The sequence below is a fragment of the Macaca nemestrina genome, chromosome 12 (genome assembly GCF_043159975.1).
Source record: "Macaca nemestrina isolate mMacNem1 chromosome 12, mMacNem.hap1, whole genome shotgun sequence".
NCBI lineage: Eukaryota > Metazoa > Chordata > Mammalia > Primates > Cercopithecidae > Macaca > Macaca nemestrina.
Window position 1 is genome coordinate 16,655,129 of NC_092136.1, and position 21,193 is coordinate 16,676,321.

Sequence of the window (21,193 nt, forward strand, 5' to 3'; positions counted from 1 at the left end):
CCAATGATCTGCCCAACTGTTGAAGCTCATAAATCATTAACCCCATCCAAACCATGCAGATGTGGCATATTCTATATTATATTATTAGCATGAATGTCTCCACATTTGATATTTATATCCTATCTACATGTGAGTAGGCCTTTAACTGGTTGTCCATCTTGGATTTCTTTGTTCAAGAAAGAATGAAACTGCCTTTAGTTTCTTTTAATGCATTGTAATAGGGCATTCTTACTATAGAACATGTCACAAATTTTTATTGTGATAAAAGTTATGGTTTGCCATTGAATGTAAAAAATACTAATTGGTGATTATATTCCCAAATTATTTTATACAGATTAATATATGCTATCTCATCAAAGAATTTAAGAGCACCAGTGTGAAAGGAGTTAGTTTAGCAATTCTATTTCTAACCAGGCTTCAAAAATTCAGAGTATCTGGAAAAATTAAGAAAAATGCCATTTTATATAACTGCCATTCTTCCTCTGTTGATTTTCATTAAATAATTGCTGATCATTAGGTAAAGAGAAATGAAGTCAGAGTTCGCTTAAGCATTGATGATGAAACTGTCTCTCTGGGTCTCATTACAAAATTCTTCACTGCAAACACAACTCCTTACTGTAATTGCTATAAAAAGTTGATTTACTTACTAATCAGTTTCCAAGGGCCTTATTAAAGTGATTGGTTTCTCAACTTTTTCACCAGGACGTATTAACTTAAACCAATCTCAATAAACACAAGTTTCAACTTTTTCATTAAGATTAATGAATATGTAGTTTAGTTTTAAAGTGTTGAGACAATTATCTGCTTCCTCAGGGATGGCCATTTCCTGTACCTTGAAGCACTTTCCTTCGGGAGACAGGGCATTGGAAAAGAAGAGAATTTGGAGCCAGACCTAGGTTTGCACCCAGGCTCTTCTCCTATTTACCCATGCGCTCTTGGGAACAATATAAACTCAGACCCTCAATTAAGAAATAAAAATACTACTTACAGCAGAGGGGTATTTTAAAAAGTACAGTTGTAGTGAATATTAAACAAACGAGAAATTAATGATATTATATGGATTGTGAATAAAATAACACTAATGATGTAGTGTTTAACACTTAGTCAACGCTTATTGTGTCCTACACAAGGTGCTAAAATATTTATATATATATCATTAATCTTCATAAAAACACATCTCAGTGGTAAAATGAGCCCACATTTTGGATAAGAAAAGAGGCTCAGATAATTTAAATACTTTGCTTCAAGCTACAGCTGATAAATGTGTTAGCTAGAATCCAGATGTGAATATAGATTAGATATTTTTGACTACTATGTGCTTATTTTCTCCCTTTCTATTTTATGTCTTCAAAATTTATTCTAAGATACTCAAGCATCCATTATGATTGTGTCTCAGTAAACTGTAACAAATTTGCCATTCTCTTATTTGTAATAATAGGATAAACATTGTATTAGAAATACAGGTAAGAGACAGATATATGGATACACACCTCCCTACACACATGACAAAAATTATTTGTATGATGAAACCTTTACGTGGCTTCTAAGCCTGCTCCTAAGCCCACCTATGCAATTGCTTGTAAAATTCAATTTTAGCAAATAACCCTGCTAAGTCAGTTTAGCAAGAATCCCTCACCCATGATATCTGATTGCTTTCAATATCTGCTCAGGTTCGTTATCTTCCACCAACCCCTATGTGATGTCTGATCACCCTGGCCTGTCTTCTGCAAGAATCCTGTAAGGTTGGTTTAGCCGGAAACTTCTTTAACAATTGTGTTTTCTCTTAGTCACTTTCCACTCACCCCCATTCTACCCCCTGGCTACACATTTCTTCTTGCCCATGTTCTATTCAGAGCTGAGCTCAAACTCTCTCCTGTGCTGCAAGACCCCGTTGCAGTCATCCCTCTATCTATGCCAGGGGTCCTGAATAATTTCCTTCTTACTGTTCTTTAACAAGTGTCATTAGATATTGTTTTTTTCTCTAATACATGCACACACTTATGCATATATTATTAAATTCCTCAGCTAAGACTATCAGACTTCTAACTATGAACCCCAGTAACACAATCCAGGGAATAGTAAACTAAATACATAAATATCAAAATTTTCACATTTTTTTAAGCTTCATACACACAGCCTATAATGTGTGTTTTTTAATTTTGAATTTTATTCTGTTTTTCTTAATTTTCCCATATATTAGCCTCTTTTAAAGTTACTACATGGTATTTCATTGTGTTAACCCCCTACACTCCACTGAAGAACTTTTTGAAAATGCTACTTCTGATTATATCAGTCTTATATATCTGGATGGTGCAAAAGTAACTGCAGTTTTGCATCGTGAATTTTAAATCATAACTGGACTCAAATCTTTTTAAATCAAAATAGGAACAATTACAATCAACACATTTTTGCCAATAAGACATAAATTTGCTTATTCCTGTAGTATAAAAATCCGTGCTTTGGGATTCGAGGAACTCTTAGAAAGCATTTTCTGTGGCCGGGCACGGTGGCTCACGCCTGTAATCTCAGCACTTTGGGAGGTGGAGGCGACGAGGTCAGGAGATGGAGACCATCCTGGCTAACATGGTGAAATCCCATCTCTACCAAAAATACAAAAATTAGCCGGGCATTGTGGCAGGCGCCTGTAGTCCCAGTTACTAGGGAGGCTGAGACAGGAGACTGGCGTGAATCCGGGAGGCGGAGCTTGGAGCTTGCAGTGAGCCGAGTTCATGCCACTGCACTCCAGCCTGGGCAACAGAGCGAGACTCCGTTTCAAAGAAAGAAGAGAAAGAGAGAGAGAGAGAGAGAGAGAGAGAGAGAGAGAGAGAGGAAGGAAGGCAGGCAGGAAGGCAGGAAGGGAGGGAAAGAAAGCATTTTCTGCATCCTGATGGTTGTGGAAGCGTTTTCCCTGCAAAAACTTGTCGAGATTCTTGAAATGGTATTCGATTGGCGAGAGGTCAGGTGAATATGGCCAACGAGGCAAAGTTTCATAACCCAATTCGTTCAACTTTTGAAGCGTTGGTTATGTGATGTGCAGTCAAGCATTGTCACGGACAAGAGTTGGGTGCTTTCTGTTGACCAACGCCGGCTGCAGGTGTTGTAGTTTTCGGTGCATCTCATTGATTCACTGCGCATAGTTCTCAGCTCAATCTCTAGTTTTGCCAGGATTCAGAAAGCTGCAGTGGATCAGACTCGCAGCAGACCACCAAACAGTGACCATGACTTTTCTGTGTGTGCAAGTTTGGCTTTGAGAAGTGCTGTAAAGCTTCTCGGTCCAACCAGTGAGCTGGTTGTCACCGGTTGTCATATAAAATCCACTTTTAATCACACGTCACAATCCGATTGGTTCGTTGTGTGGAATGGGAAGATGACACTTCAGAATGATGATTTTTTTTTTTTTTTTAATTTTCACTCAGCTAATGAGGCACTCACTTATTGAGCTTTTTCTCCTTCCAATTTGCTTCAAATGCTGAAGGATCATAGAATGGTGGACGCTGAGTTCTTTGGCAACTTCTCATGAGGTTGTAAGAGGACGAGCATCGATGATTGGTCTCAACTGGTCATTGTCAACTTCCAATGGCCGGCCCACTATACTCCTCATCTTCAAGGCTCATGTCTCCTTTGCAAAAGTTTTTGAACCACTACTGCACTGTACATTCGTTAGCAGTTCCTGGGCCAAATGTGCTGTTGATGTTGTGAGTTGTCTCTGTTGCTTTATGACCCATTTTGAACTTGAATAAGAAAATTACTCGAATTTGTTTTTTGTCTAACATCATTTCCACAGCTTAAAGTAAATATAAAATAAACAGCAAGTATTAAGTCATTAACCAAAAAAAAGCAAGAAATGCACATTAAAATGATGTATAACATAATCACATATATTTAAGAATGTATTCCAGTATCAAATTTCAACAATGCAAAGACCACAATTACGTTTGCACCAACTTAATATATAGCATTTATATAAGCTTCTCTCTGCTATGGAACTTAGACTACCCTCAGGAGTATGACTTGTGAGGCTCTATGTCTCCATAGTCCCTTCTTTGCAACTTCTTTCCCTGACATTTTCCTCCTTGACTGCCACAAAACTTCCTCTCCTTCATGGGCCATGGCTGCATTTCTTGTCTTTGCACTTGCTATGCTACTGAAATATGTTTTAAAGCCCAACGTTTTCTCGTTCTTGCAGTACAAGCTCAGAAGTTAACTTCTTGGAAGATCTTTTACCATATGCACTGACTTGTCTCTCTACCTGATCTCCAATAGAAAAAAAAAGTAACCATTTCTCAGTGTATTATCAGTGACTTCTTGTGTCATTGTTATATTTTCATATTGTATTATAATTCTCTCCATATATGTCTCCCTTATTATACTAGGAGCCATCTAAAGACAGGAATTCTGACTGAGTCATCTTTTTCTTTACTTCCAGTGTCTTATCTATTATGGTGACTCTGTTATTCTTTTCTTTAAGAAAATAGTGGACCAGTTTGAAAGGCATTCAAAAAAAAAACCTTTATTAATAATAAAATATTATCATTTTAATTAAATTTTCAAGCCAAAGCATTTTATTTCTTTAGGGCCTTTTTTATTTGAATACTTTTGATGTCTAATTCAACAGGCACTTTACCTAATAGATCCCACTCTAAGTGTTTTTTCCCACTGTATTTTTACAATTTTTATTTGCAATACACAAGGGTTTCATTTTTATTAAAATTCAAACATTCTGATTTCTTGATTTCCTTAGATTTTACTGATCACATAACTTGTAAAACATATTTTTATTTTTTCTTTAAAAAAATCTGTCTTATTTTTCCTTCATGTTGATTTGTCAGCCTCCATAATACTTTTAACAGAGATGTACTAATGTTCCAAACCCCAAACTAATACAACTATTTTAAACATTTTAATCTTTTTATGTTTTTGTTATATAAACTACTTATTATATAAAAAAAACTTTAAAAAACTTTTTTGTGTACATTTTCAAACAAATATAGAAGAATTTTTATAGAAATCTCCCTATAACAATTACCCAATTTCAATGTCTTGGTTCATAGTCATAGGTGTTCCATCTATACCCTTCACCTCATCAGCTAACCCTCCAATGTTGTTTTGAAATTAAACTCAGATTTTACGACATTTTGCATATTTGTGTTCTCCAGGCAAAGGCCACCAGGAACAAATGTGTAGTCAAAGTTGTGTTACTCTTGCTTGTTTCAAAAAGGGAAACAATATACCGTGTAAAACAGGAGCATCTCAAGAGAGGGTTTATGGAAGAGCTTGCAATAGGATTTGGACCTGTATTAGGTTATTTAGGGGAGTGTTCAAGAAAGCATGGCTTCCTCTCTGTGTTGAGTGTTGTTAGAATGCGGCAGCTTAAACTAGTTCAACCATTACGGAAAACAGTATGGCAATTCCTCAAGGATCTAGAACTAGAAGTATCATATGACCCAGCCATCCCATTACTGGGGATATACCCAAAGGATTATAAATCATGCTGCTATAAAGACACATGCACACGTATGTTTACTGCAGCACTATTCACAATAGCAAAGACTTGGAACCAACCCAAATGTCCATCAGTGACAGACTGGATTAAGAAAATGTGGCACATATACACCATGGAATACTATGTAGCCATAAAAAAGGATAAGTTTGTGTCCTTTGTAGGGACATGGATGCAGCTGGAGACCATCATTCTCAGCAAACTATTGCCAAGAACAGAAAACCAAACACCGCATGTTCTCACTCATAGGTGGAACTGAACAATGAGATCACTTGGACTCGGGAAGGGGAAAATCACACACCGGGGCCTACCATGGGGAGAGGAGAGGGGGGAGGGATTGCATTGGGAGTTATACCTGATGTAAATGACGAGTTGATGGGTGCTGACGAGTTGATGGGTGCAGCACACCAACATGGCACAAGTATACATATGTAACAAACCTGCACGTTATGCACATGTACCCTAGAACTTAAATAATAATAATAAAAAATTTTAAAAATCTACAAAAAAAAAAGAATGCAGCAGCAATTCTATGGTTGTGTATGTTAAATGGAAAAGGGCTAAGGCTATAGTTGGTTAAAAAACAAAGGAGCAGTTCCTCATATTAGCCAGGTGAGAATGATGCTAGGCCATTGTTGGTTTGGACAGTTTTCCTGATTTAGTCTATTTTCCAACATTATTGCTGAGTTATCCTGATTTTGTCTTGTTTAATCACAATTACCCAGTAAATTTTTCTCATGTTGATGTTCTGTGGAATTATTTGGTGTCAAATCAGACCCAGCTGACAGTTGTCAGAGGATGCTTTATTCTTCAATACACCCATGCATTTCACTTCAAATATATATTTTTGATTATGTGAATAAAATATGAAGAGTTAATATTTTAAGCAGATAGTAGAGATCAAGGAACTTTGTGAAGTATTACTTCATTTCCAAGAAAACCCATTCTGTCCATTTTTATCAAGTCTTGAATTAAGTGCTTCATTTTTCTCAAAGGTCTTACAATGCACCCACCCGCACCTAAATACATAGAGGTGATATTATTTCTAAACAAAATTCCCAAAGCATTTAGTTATCAAGAAAAATGTTAGATAAATTGCAAGGAAATTAGAGAATTATTGATCAGATTCCTGTGAAGAAACAACCTCCAGTAATTAAAATAAAGAGATGTAAACAAACATGGGATACTGAGTACCTACGACCTAACCATGAAATTTTATTAGCACCTCAGTGGCTGAAGGGACTCAATGGGAATCTAGAGCTCAGTGATAGCTAGGGTGTGAGTGAGAGGTTGCCTGAAAGGAAGTGAGGACAGGGATGCCTCTACTGCCAGGCATCCCTTTAGAACTGTGACAGCCATAGTCCAAGAGCAGAGGGAGAGCAGGGCTAATGTATCCTGGCCTCTCTCTCCTCGTCCCATCTGATCTCCTGTTACAGGTTCCAATTGGCTGCAACCTATTGAATCCAGCCATCAAGTATTCCTTAGAGATGTAGTCCATGGGAATCAGTATCTTCATGCTTAGAGACGAGCAAGAAAGAAAAGTGTAAATTAGTAGTTATGTTTCTGGAGTTAGTCAAAGTCCCAGTTCGCTGCTGTGTGGCCTGGAGCAAAGTGCCTGGCCTTCCTAGACTTCAGTTTCCACCTCTGTAAATAGGGATAGTAATACTACTTATAGGGTTGCCAGGACTAAATATTCTAATATATGGACCTCTTAGAATAGTGCTTGGCACAATATGAATGACTATAAATGAGTTTATAGTCTTATTTACAGTGAATACTATTATTAGATTGAATATTACTATGAAAGCCTGTGGTGTCCTATTCTTCACTCATAGATGACATTAAGAGAGAGAATTGTGAGAGCTCGAGGAGTCTTGGTTTCCACATCTGTTTAAATGACCATGTTAAATTAGATGATCTTAGAAGCCCAGATAGAGAATGATGCAAATAATTAGTTGTAAGACATACCTTAAGAAATTAAAAGCAAAGTTTAAAATACACTTTTTGTCTCATCTGATTTCAGTTGTGTTTGTGTGTGATTATACTGTGCAGAAAAAACTACTTTTAAAATTGAGTAAGTCAATTTTAAAATATTTATTTTCATTTTTTATAGTAAGACCTATGCTATGATGCAGGAATACAGTGGTAAGCAAATTGGACATGGTCCCTGACCTCGCAGATCTTATAATTTACTGAGAGAGACTTAAAATAAATGGCCACAAAGGAGCATATAATTATGACCTGTGATTATTCCTTCCAAGAAGAGATGCATGATGCTGAGCGAACTGGAGGGGAAACCCAAAATAGTTCACTTTTCAGCAAAAGTTTCCCTGGTAAATGATGCTTAATTTGAATACCAAAGGATTGGCAAAAGGGGTGGGAGTAGGGACAACATTTAAGGAGAAAGAAAACAATATTCTGAATCTCAATGCAGCAAGAAACTTGCAACATCAGAAGAAATGAGAAAAGCTACTGTGACTAGAATGAAAGTGAATTTGAGGGAGAGCAAGGTAGAGCTGGAGAGCAAAGTCTCAGCTCATGCAGAAGCCTGAATACAATTGCATAAAATTTCATCTTTTTTTCTTTTTTTTTGAGACGGAGTCTCACGCTGTTGCCCAGGCTGGAGTGCAGTGGCGCGATCTCGGCTCACTGCAAGCTCCGCCTCCCAGGTTCCCGCCATTCTCCTGCCTCAGCCTCCTGAGTAGCTGGGACTACAGGCGCCTGCCACCGCACCCGGCTAATTTTTTGTATTTTTAGTAGAGACGGGGTTTCACTGTGGTCTCGATCTCCTGACCTTGTGATCCGCCCGCCTCGGCCTCCCAAAGTGCTGGGATTACAGGCTTGAGCCACCGCGCCCGGCCAAAATTTCATCTTTATTCTAACAATATTTGGAAGGCATTAAAATTTTTAAAATCAATACGATTATCCAATGGGGTTTGTGTTTCAATAAATTTATTAGAGACTAATTAAAATGATATTTTAGCCATTTTAGAAAAGATGAAGTTCGTGGGGATTGGAGGATGGCAATGGAGAGGGAAGGAAAAGCATGAATAAGGTGAACATCTAAGAGGTAAAAAATTAGATATAAAATTGGCGAAGTAAGGAAGACAAAGAAGTGAAGGATGAATACTAGTACATGCCTTGCCTAGTAGGATAGACAATAGGGATAAAGCACACAGAACAACGACCAAATCTGAGGTCAAGATATTGGGAACTTGACCTTGGGAATGTAGAATTTTAGTTGCTTTTGAGCCATGCAACTTAAACTCAATACTAGGTATTTCGATAGAGAGCGCCGAAGCTACAGGAAGTGGTAAGAGAGAGAAATAAATGTACGAATCACTGATAATTGAAGTTGTGGGTATGATAAAACAGTCTACAAAAATAAGGAATGGGAAAAACTAACAGCTGAACAGAGGATGCCAAATCTGCAATTAGTGAGGTAAGGGAAAAACGAAGAAAATATGGTGGCGTCACACAAGACAAGAAGTGAGACGCTGTACAACATTTCCAAATTTCAGAAGAAATTCAGCTAAGAATGGACAATTTTCCATTGTATGTATCAATAGTGAGACAGTGGTTAACCGGGAAAGAATTGGCCTCAGTGATCAGTGGAAAGCTGGATTTGAAAGAACAAAGGATTATGAAAAATTGGAAGCAATAAACAACTTTTTTGAGAATTCTGACTAGCGCTACAGGTTGTGTTTTACATACACATACCTAATACATATATAATAGTTTCTCAGTTTGTAATTTGAGAAGAAACTGAATTTCACCATTAATAACAAATAATATATTTTTCAATATTGATTTAGAAAAAACATGAAATGAGTCAATAGGACTTCTTTTTTTTCAGGTATACTTTTTTTTCATTCTTTTTTTCATTTAATTTTTAGGTTTATGGGTATATGTGCAGGCTTGTTATATAGGTAAACTTGTGTCACAGTGATTCGTTGTAGAAATTATTTTGTCACCCAGGTACTAAGCCCAGTACCCAATAGATAATTTTTCTGATCCTCTCCCTCCTCCCACACTCCACCTTTAAGAAGGTCCCAGGGTCTGTTGTTTCCCTCTATGTGTCCCTGTGTTCTCACCATTTAGCTCCTACTTATAAGTGAGAACAGGTTGTATTTGGTTTTTTGTCCCCGTGTTAGTTTGCCAAGGATAATGGCCTCCAGCTCCATCTATCTTTTATATGTCTCACATTTCCTTTATTCAGTCTACCATTGATGGACACTTAGGTTGATTCTACATTTTTGCGATTGTGTATAGAGCTTCATGAACATATGTGTGCACGTGTCTTTCTGGTAGGAAGAAGTTCTTTTTTTTCCCAGACGGAGTCTCGCTCTGTCGCCCAGGCTGGAGTGCAGTAGCGCGACCTCTGCTCACTGCAAGCTCCACCTCCTGGGTTCATGCCATTCTCCTGCCTCAGCCTCCCAAGAAGCTGGGACTACAGTTGCCCGCCACCACGCCTGGCTAATTTTTTGTGTTTTTTAGTAGACACGAGGTTTCACTGTGTTAGCCAGGATGGCCTCGATCTCCTGACCTTGTGATCTGCCTGCCTTGCCTCCCAAAGTGCTAGGATTACACCTCGCCTAGCCAGAAGCTCTTAATGTACTACAAAATCAATGTCTTCCAATGTTCTAAAGTGATACAAAATTTAAAAATAAAGGTGTAATCCTTTATATTGAAATATGCTTTTAGAAGACGTAGAGAGACAAATCAATCAGAAAACACAGATTCAGTGGCAAAAAAAAAAAAAAGGAATAAACAGTGAGAAAACATGATAATGAGATGAGATGCAGAATATAGAATGATGAGTCATATATGTGTCTGTGTGCATATACATGGGTGGTGGGAGAGAGACAGATACATGAGGAAATGAATTTTGAGGAATATGTAATCATTTTCATTAAAGACAGCATAATATACACCAGAAAGATTTAATAAATTATCCAGATTCACCTAGATAGAGGTTGAAACTGGTAGTAATGGTTTTGGTTTTCTTGTGCTTTTGGAGTATCTTGGTTTTATCTGTGGTTCTGATTCTGTCCTACTTATTAAAACAGGTATCTTCAAACATTTAGTGCCTACCTGACAGTTTACTGAACTCTTCACATACATTAATTCATTAGATAACACTCAAAGACATTATAGAGAAGGTATAATTTTACTTCATTTTAAAATTGAGGAGGTTTCGACTCAAAAAGTCACAGACCTTTTCCCAAGATCTCGTAAGTTGCTCAGGATTTAAGTGCTCATCTTATTATTTCACAAAATTTGATTCTTAACAAAAATGAACTAAGTGTTATGGCTTATTATACAATTTCCAGTAGTAGATCACACAATTGCCCTCATGGATACGTATATGATTAGTATTTTTGAGGTATGAGTGTCTCAGGAATACAGGTAGTTTGAAGGATTAAAAAAAAAATTTCAATGTAATTTGTCCAGCTCATCTCACATTGAGAGAAACAGAGGAGGAAACATCAAGCTTTCAGATACCTCTAGAGGTTCAAGTTTGATCCAATGGGACCTAAGAATTAATAAATCATCTGAATAACTTCCACATGAGCTCACTGGGAGTCAAGATCACTGCTAAGTGGGTAAGTCTGTATATGGAACCAATAGGCATCCCTCCACCCATGCCCCAGATCCTCATCCGAAGTCTCTCTCTTTGGTGAGCTTTAATGTTAAATGGATTCAGACTGCATCCTAACTGCATTTCATACATTCACGCTGTCTGCTTTTCCAGAACTGTCTAAAGGATATCTTGTATTTAAAATAATATTTCATTGGCCGGGTGCGGTGGCTCATGCCTGTAATCCCAGCACTTTGGGAAGCCAAGGTGGGCGGATCACCTGAGGTCAGGAGTTCAAGACTAGCCTGGCCAATATGGGGGAACCCTGTCTCTACTAAAAATACAAAAAATTAGCTGGGTGTGGTGGCAGGCGCCTGTAATCCCAGCGACTCAGGATTCTCCTGCTGAGGCAGGAGAATCGCTTGAACCTAGGAGGTGGAAGTTGCAGTGAGCCGAGATCATGCCATTGCACTTCAGCATGGGCAACAAGAGCGAAACTCCGTCTCAAAAAAAAATTAATAACAACACGTCATAATCCTCAGTGCTGTCTCTCTCTCCTCCTTACACATCCTTCTCTCTTTCTCTCTTCTTAAATGATGACATAAGTTGAGCAGAGAATCTCTTAGAATTTACCATGCTTTCTGCAATAGTTCCCACAAAATAAGAATTGTTACTGTATGGATGATGGAGGAGAGAGATGTGTGCAGATGTGATTTTCTGACTAAAATTCTTAGGAAGTTCATTTATCAAGAATGGCCCTCCTTAAGTTCTGGAAATGAGATTTTTTAATAATTCATCCTTAGCCTTGGCAAACACTGAACATAAGGTAAATTTTTCCCCCCTAAATAAGAATGAATACTCACTACACATTTTTGAATCCTATAATACAACAACGTAGAAACCTGTTGGCATATCATTTACCGAATATTTCTTCTCAGGTGAAGTATTCAGCTTTAACCAGGGCTCCAATGTAATCCAAATCAAACCAGTGCTTCCCAACCTTTTTCCATACCATATCATGCCATTTTTGCATGCGCTGAGTTACACAGAGGGAACGCCCAATGGCTCAAGATGTCCCCAGGTCTGAACACCTATAGCACACTGGTGGCGCACAGGGTGTCCCAGCAGCCTGTTGATAAGATCTGGTGAAGAAATCAAGCTTGTTGCAGCCCTGGAACGAAGAATGCTTGACCTGAAAAAGCCCTGAACACCCTGATAAAGAACAAGGTAGAACCTGAATAGCACTAGGCAGTGAGTAAATTAGAAAATGTCTTGATTGATAGGGCAGTGGAAAGGCAAGAGGAGGTCTCCATTAAGCTTTTGCTTTTACTCTATTGAATATGTTTTTCTGTGCAAAGCATTGCCATTCTATTAGGTGCCAAAGTGTTTAAAACCTCAGAGATATGTCCTTAATTCTTAAGAAGCAAGGCAAGGCCTTCAAGAATTAGTGTTTCAGAGAGGGATTTAATTCATTTTGCAACTGAGTTTTGAGAATCTAAATGGGCAAATACAACCTACGGAGACTTGAAGAGAGCAAAATAAATAAAACTGCTTAATTTTAAAGAACTAGCCAACTATCAGAAAGGCCTAAAAAAGACAATTGCTAATTAATTTTGGTACTCACCAAAATAGTTAGAAAAAGCAATGTTTTTATTTTCAACATGCATAGTTAAGTGAGTATCTAAAATTTTCAACCAATAGTTTAGGTACTAAGATATAATTTTTCAATGCTGTGAATATTGGCAGTTAAAATTAAATATAGATTTAAATGAATGCCTAAAATTAAATGTATCTTAATATAAAATTAGCATAACCTATATTTTTCTAATTTTGATGAGTGATGATTAAATAGAAATTTCACTTGTAGTTGAAAGTTGTCTTATTAATCAGATGGGGGTCATATTAATGGTGTCTTGATAAAAAGGATTATCCAAATGCTCAAGTCTCTTAGAATCCAGGATATTTTTTACACCTGGGGGCAAGAGATAATAAGATTCCAGATGGATGAAAAGTATGCCTTGTGTTATAACATGGGAGAAGGAATGATTTTGAAAATAGAAGACAAAAGGGAACCAAGAGCACAGGTACTTTCTCAGTCAAATCATTTTCAGTAAAAGGGACATATAGAAATAGAGGAACTGAAGATTGACTTTCTTAAGACTGTTTTCGTGCAGTTGGGATTTCACTGGCATGATGGAGTGGTGTACTCAAACTAAATCACAGGTTAGGCAAACAAATCCCAAAAAGAAATTTTGAAAATATTTCCAAAAAAATTTTAGATAATATTTTTGAAAATATTTCCAAAAATATTTTAGATAACATTTTTGAAAATTCTGAAAATATATCTGAACTCTGGTTGCCATTCCAAAAATCAAATTTGTTCTTTAGATTATTGGTTATCAAACATGGCTGTATATTAGAATCACTTGGGTCTCGGTGCCTCCAAGATGTTCTGAATAAATGGTATTGGATGCCCCGGCATTGGCATGTAAAGAGTTCTAAATGATTCCAATGTGCAGTAAAGTTTGAGGCAAAACTTGCTTTAGGAAGACGAAGTGAAGAAAGAAACACTAGTGCTTATGAAAGAACTCTTTGTTTGAAATATGGAATTGATTTTAGATTTCCCCTAAAATAGATAAAGATATGAAAATGACTAAATGGGTGGTGAGACTTTGGGATGGTGATTACTTAAAAAAACAAACAAGAAAAAACTCAGACACATGAATTGGAGGCTATGAAGAAAAACAGCTTTTAAAAACTTACAGGAATTATAAAATAATGTAGAGAGTTGTAACATAGGTGCAAAATCATAAATGCTGTATTTTATGAGCACTGTAACAGATTTTTGTAAGTAATTTTATTTCTATGTGATTTTTAAGTTTATTGAATTTGGAATTTAAACTCCAGTTTAATATGCAACTTCGCTGTTGACTTTGTTTTTCTACCATAATGTGGTGTATGTATCTACTTAAACTTAAATATTCTGTGTTACTTAATAGCACACGTCCACCATAGTTAACATTCTTACTCATACATCTATTTTCTCATGTGGCGCGCTCTCATTTGGTATGACATGTACCTTGGAACCACCACAAATCTTGAAGTTATATAAAAGCAATAACACAGGAAGCGCTAACATATAGATGGACTTCATTAAGTAAAAAATAAAACAGATGATACTCTTTCCCTGACACTATTTTTCAGTGAAAGTGGTCTATTTACTTTTACATTGTGGGACAGCCTTATAATTATCCTCAATCAGGGTTCAGATTATAACTTCACAGCTAGAATTGACATAAAATCCTTTGTGAAAAAAACTGAACATGTTCAAGTCCCATATGTAAGTCAGATAATTCTGGCTTCTGAATATTCATAAATGAAACAGTTATTTACTGAGAATAGCAATATATGTATGTGTATATATGTTTGTATATGTGTATATGTCTCTATATGTGTATGCGTGTGTATGTGTGTGTATATGTTTTAGGAGCCTTCTATTTTACTTTGACATAGTATATGAGAAACTTTGCAATCTTTGGAAAACTAGTTTTCATGTTTGTCTTCTCTAAGCTTTAAACATTTAGTTTGACACTTTAGCTTTGTTCTTTCATCCCTGTGATTAAAGCTTAAGAAACAAACCACTACACTTGGGCAGCATAAGGGTGATTAGAAATATGAGCGGATCACGAGGTCAGGAGATCGAGACCCATCCTGGCTAACACAGTGAAACCCTGTCACTACTAACAATACAAAAAAAAAAAAAATTAGCCAGGCGTGGTGACGGGCACCTGTAGTCCCAGCTACGCGGGAGGCTGAGGCAGGAGAATGGCGTGAACCCAGGAGGCGAAGCTTGCAGTAAGCCGAGATTGTGCCACTGCACTCCGGCCAGGGTGACAGAGCGAGACTCAGTCTCAAAAAAAAAAAAAAAAAAGGAAAGAAATATGGACTCTACTGTCAGTTATAACAGTCACACTAATACTCTGTGACCATTACCAGAAACTCAGATTTTTCCAATGTTTATAAGGAGATATGGGTGACAGCCTTCCTCACAGGGTAAGCAAGAGACTATCTTAAGTTAATTCATGCAATGCACTCAGAATATCTGATAAGGACATCACTCAATTGCGATAGATAAAATAATAGTACTAATCAATGGAATGTGAAAGACAAAGTGGTTAGATACGATGATCTCTCAAAACTAAAGTTTAAATAGACTAATATTGGACTGAACAAGATGAATCCTCTTTTTTTCAGGGCTGGTAGAAATACAAGTAATTTTAATTATCCTACAAGATGCATCAGAAACTCCACCCACCAGTATATGTTTCCATAAAACTTTTTACAACTGAATATTTCCTTAGAATATGTTTCTAAAAGTACAACCAACTAGAGTAAGTGCCTTGGATATTTTAAGCCCTAGAAATATATTGACACATTTGTGGAGGAAATTATTTATCCACATGGGATTTAACTATGATAAACTACTTAATTGTGTTAAGTCTTTGATCAATACACTTCCAAATATGTTAACTTTTGATAAACTACTTGATTTGTGTTAACTCTGGGTAACACACTTCCAAACATGTTAAATTTTGAATTGGAAAAATAATGTGTTTTTTAAATTCATATGTAAATAAAATGTTATGTTTTCTCATATTTCTCATCAAATTTCTTTCAATTTCTATAGCATAAATTACTTATTCTATATAAGTGTAGGAAAGAATATAGCAAATTGAATAATTCATAGCCACTCTAACATTATTTTGATCTATTTTTGATATATTTTATGGAAGCATGCACAAAATTGAAAAATAAGGAAATATAAATGTGGTCACATCTATAAGTTCAATATTTTCATGCTGTTATAATTATATAAGCATGGAAAAAATATAAGATTTTTAATGGCAGGAAAAACGTTGTCACAAGTGGTTTCAGCCTACATAATTTTAACCAACATCCTCTCTTATTTTCTAAAATTACAAAGCAAAATATTTCTTAAGAATACTCTTCTGCAAGTAAAAGACTCCCCTCCCTCAGGCAAGACTGGCCTCTGTCATTAGAGAGGTAAGATGCATGTTTTTGCCTACATGATGATATGATTCAAGGCAAGAAGGCAACAATGATCGCCTTTACCCAACACTGACAGGGAACATGAGAAGTATCATTTTTATTCTTCAACCGCAACAAATCTACAAAACCTGTTAGGATAAATGGCTGAAGTTAATATCACTTATGTCACTGAATTCATTCTCAAAGGAATTACCAACCGGCCAGAGCTTCAGGCCCCGTGCTTTGGGGTGTTTTTAGTTATCTATCTAGTCACAGTGCTGGGCAATCTTGGGTTGATTACGTTAATCAAGATTGATACTCAACTCCACACACCTATGTACTATTTCCTCAGCCACCTGGCCTTTGTTGACCTTTGTTACTCCTCTGCTATAACACCGAAGATGATGGTGAATTTTGTTGTGGAACGCAACACCATTCTTTTCCATGCTTGTGCAACCCAACTGGGTTGTTTTCTCACCTTCATGATCACTGAGTGTTTCCTTCTAGCCTCCATGGCCTACGATCGCTATGTCGCCATCTGTAGTCCCCTGCATTATTCAACACTGATGTCAAGAAGAGTCTGCATTCAATTGGTGGCAGTTCCATATATATACAGCTTCCTGGTCGCCCTCTTCCACACCATTATCACTTTTCATCTGACTTACTGTGGCCCAAACATAATTAACCATTTCTATTGTGATGACCTCCCCCTCTTAGCTCTGTCCTGCTCAGACACACACATGAAGGAAATTCTGATTTTTGCCTTTGCTGGCTTTGATATGATCTGTTCCTCTTCCATTGTCCTCACCTCCTACATCTTTATTATTGCCGCCATCCTAAGGATCCGCTCTACTCAGGGGCGACACAAAGCCATTTCCACCTGTGGTTCCCATATGGTGACTGTCACTATTTTCTACGGCACACTGACCTTTATGTACCTACAGCCCAAATCAAATCACTCCTTGGACACAGACAAGATGGCTTCTGTATTTTACACAGTGGTGATCCCCATGTTAAACCCCCTAATCTACAGTCTAAGGAACAAAGAAGTGAAAGATGCCTCAAAGAAAGCCTTGGATAAATGTTGTGAAAACTTACAGATGTTAAAATTTTTTTTAAATAATAAAACTTTATTAAACAGAAGCAGGAAATAAATCAAAGTTTTTCTTGTCATTATTTCCCAATGAACTGAAAATGTAGCTGTTACTTTAATAGACCCTGATGCTTTCTACAAGAGCCAGGCAGATCATGAAAAATCAGTATGAATTAAAGCATCCAAATTCAGGCAATCACAGTCTTGGCAGACCACTGAAATCATGTTCAAATACAAACAGAGACACACTCATATATGCAAACACTCACAGGTGTATTTAAAGCAAAGACAGTAGCATGTTTTTGTTAAGAATTTGGGATGCTGAAACAAGACTGAGTTTGAGCACTATTTCCTTCATATTAGCTCTGCAACCTTGGAAAATTGAGCTAAATTTTGTGTGACTTTGTTTCCAAGTTTAGGAAATAATAGAATAATAGGACCTAACTCATTGCTCTTTTTGTAAAGGATTTTACAGGTTAATATTTATGAAATGCTTAGAAAAGTATCTAGTGGTAATAAGTGTTTTGGAAGCCTTAGGTATATAAATGTTTGTTATATAAAGTTAGAAATGAATTTATTTGGCCTGGCACAGTGGCTCACACCTGTAGTACCAGCACTTCAGGAGTCAAGGGTGGGAGGATTGCTTGAGCCCAGGAGTTCAAGACCAACCTGGGCAACATAGTGAGAACCTGTCTCTCTCTCAGAAAAAAAAAAAAAACAAAAAAAAAACTATTAAAAAATAAATTCATTAAGGTCTCCAAGGCTAATTGGTCAGGTAGTCCTACTTACTACAATCAAATAAACATATGATATGTGTGAAGTTTCATCTCTAAGTTGAAGGTCACATAACTAGCAATATGAAAATTCTAAATGCAAATTTAGGTCTATCTGAATTTTTTGTTAACACTGTGGGTGTTAAGAATGAGGTTAATTGGATTTAAATGTGTCATAATCAGATTTTTAAAAATACAATTGGAAAAACATGTTTTATAAGAAATAACTTTTTAAAATAAACACCTTTATTGTATTTGCATATTTGTTCAATTAGAAACTGCCCTATGTTATTATGTAATTTATTTGCGGCTGTTATTTATTCAGTCACCCTTGTAGATGATGACATATGATTAAAAAGTAGTGATATGGTATATTTTTATTTTAACATTTCAGAAAAAGTAGTTTAAAATTATCCTATAGTTTTTCAATTTCACAAGAAGATTATGATACTTACAGCCTTTTTATAAAATACAATTTGAGGTTTGCAGTATACTGTGATTATTTCCTCTTCTGTACTTTCTTTGTAAATGACTCAGATATGCTACCATGAGGTGCTTTTAGAACCTTGTGAGTGGAATGAATTACCTGGCCTTTAAAACAGGTTTAACAGAGAAACTTGGTTTTTCTACTCTCCAAGCTTTGTCTTTTGAGTGTATATTTATATGGATGGATATACACAATATTCTCACATATGAGAGCCATGACAAATAAAAGAGTAATAGACAGTCTCTCTTTTTACAGGTAGTGAGATTCGGATCTATAAATCCTGAAAACTCACTTGGAGGACAATGGTCTTCTGTGGTTTCACTGCACCTGCCTACTTCATAGAATTATTTACTGCAGCAATGTTTAAACATTAATTGAATTCTTCATGTCTTTACAGAGTTATAATTCTCTACTATTAACAATCACATATTGAGACAAACCTAGGTTTTCTAAGGGAAATGAGCTAAGAAATTCAGCTTTACTCAATAGACATACTTTTTTTCTGTTTATTCTCGAGCAGATACACGCAGTTCTGTGCCGCCTGTAAGACTACCAACTGAAAATTGCTCCAGGTTGCTGGGTTCATCTCCTAAAACACCAGCCCTTCAGCCAAAACATTGAAATAAACGCTATTCAGTATCCAGGCATATTTAAAGTAATATTTGTATATGTCATCTTTCTGTTTGTGATCTCTATGATGTTTCTGTACCCGGGAATAGAACACAGAGGCTGACAAAAAATATAGGTCTTTAGCCATGTCTAAGATCAGTGGAGAATGTGCTTGATTCCAGAAAGATTTGGTCCCAGATTTGAGTTTTGATACTTCTAGTGTACAGTATGTAAAGCTCAAAGTACTTAATAAAACAAGAAACATGCTTATTCCACAAGCTGCAATATGAGCATGTAGTAGAAACATGTGTGAAGACCTTGGCATGATGGCTGGCACCTAAAAGAGCCTTGGTAAATATCAGCTTTATCATTATTGGTGAACAGCCCTTAATACATTTTATTGTAAACTAATTTTTATGTAATTTATTTTTGTATCTACAACTGATTAGTGGTCCACCTTGAATAAATACTCGTCTCCATTCAATGTTACAAAAATTAGCTGAGGCAATCCATCTTAAACTCTTCACCCAGAATTTGATACAAGAACAGCACTCAGTAGATGGTAGCTCACTCGTACTTTGAAAAATTAGGAGCTCAGTAAATTCATAATTTATTAATCTAGTCTTTGTTTAATTAAACAAAAGTGGTTTTATTTTTTAAAAATGCATATTTTAAGTAACAGGTATGAAGGAACCTAAAAAAAATATTTTAAAATATGTCTATCAATTAAATTTATTTTAAAATACCGCAATAAAAGAGCTCCTTAACTTTTATATTTTCTTTTTGTTGATTTTAAAGTAAAGAATGTCATATTGCCAGCTATCTCAAACTTTATTACCTTATTATCCAAGGCCAAATAAAAGAAATAATTGGTATAATAACAATGTCAATTGTATGTCAATACATTGAATTACAATGTCAATTCATATGTAAATAAAATTTTATGTTTCCTCATATTTCTCATCAAATGTCTTTTGATTTTTATAGCACAAATTACTTATTCTATATAAGTGTGGGAAGGAATATAGCAAACTGAATAGTTCATAGCAGCTCTAAAATTATTTTGATCTATTTTTGATATATTTTATGGAAGCATGCACAAAACCAAAAAATAAGGAAATATAAATGTGGTCACATCTATAAATTCAATATTTTCATGCTGTTGTAATTATATATGCATGGAAAATATGTAGATTTTTAATGGCAGCAAAAACGTTGAAATATTAGTGCCAGTGGTCACAAGCAGTTTCATACTACATAATTTTAACCAACATCCTCTCTTATTTTATAAAATTACAAAGCAAAATATTTCTTAAGAAGACTATTCTTAAGAAATACACACCATATGTGAAGTACCAGCTGTGCACTAGGAACTTTGCAAAACTCTTTATATTTATAATGTAATTTAATCTTCACAATCAGTCCAAGAGATAGAAACTACAAGCGCATTCTGAAGATGAGAAAACTAGGTACAAAATGGGAAATAATTTACCAATAACAACAGTTGATTTTCACAAAAGCTAAAATTGTTAGTCAAACTGTTTGAAGAGTCCAGTTACTAATCACATGCTTATATAGAGCAGGCAGCGAATTATAATGGTATGAAATGGCTCTAGTGATCTAAATGGATATGGAATTCATGGTAACTCTGCTAGTGCTATCCTTCCCAGTAGAATGCAGAGAATGTAGAGTGCCAAGGAAATTATCCAGTCTTAAAATCAAGAAAAGTATCCTTTCTATTAAACTTTGACATTCTTTCCAGATAATCTATGCAGCAAATTTGAAATGTAAGATAACAGATGTTGAACTATTTTAATATAATTCAAATATCATACATGATTTAAATAAAACAGCTATTTCCCAATACTGTTTATTTCATTATTGATGAAGTTGTGTTGTTCAGAGAGGAGTAAGATTCTCTCTCTCCTTTTCTTTTACAATTCAATGATATAACATTTACCAATGCATTTTATGTGGAAACTACAGAGAACGACACAGTGGATGAAACATACCCTGAGTGATTTTGAGCAGCCAAACTACGGAATTTGGCTGTCATTTACCACCAATGTGACTCTAGATAAGACACAACTCAAGAGTCCTG

General features: G+C 36.0%; 1 protein-coding gene across 1 annotated transcript; it reads left to right on the top strand.

The window, feature by feature from the left end:
- The first annotated feature begins 16,181 nt into the window (after positions 1–16,181).
- LOC105471008 (olfactory receptor family 8 subfamily U member 3) lies at positions 16,182–17,284 on the top strand. The gene has a single exon (XM_011723366.2). The coding sequence runs from the start codon at positions 16,292–16,294 to the stop codon at positions 17,282–17,284; it is 993 nt and encodes a 330-aa protein (XP_011721668.2). The 5' UTR covers positions 16,182–16,291.
- The last annotated feature ends 3,909 nt before the right edge of the window (positions 17,285–21,193 follow it).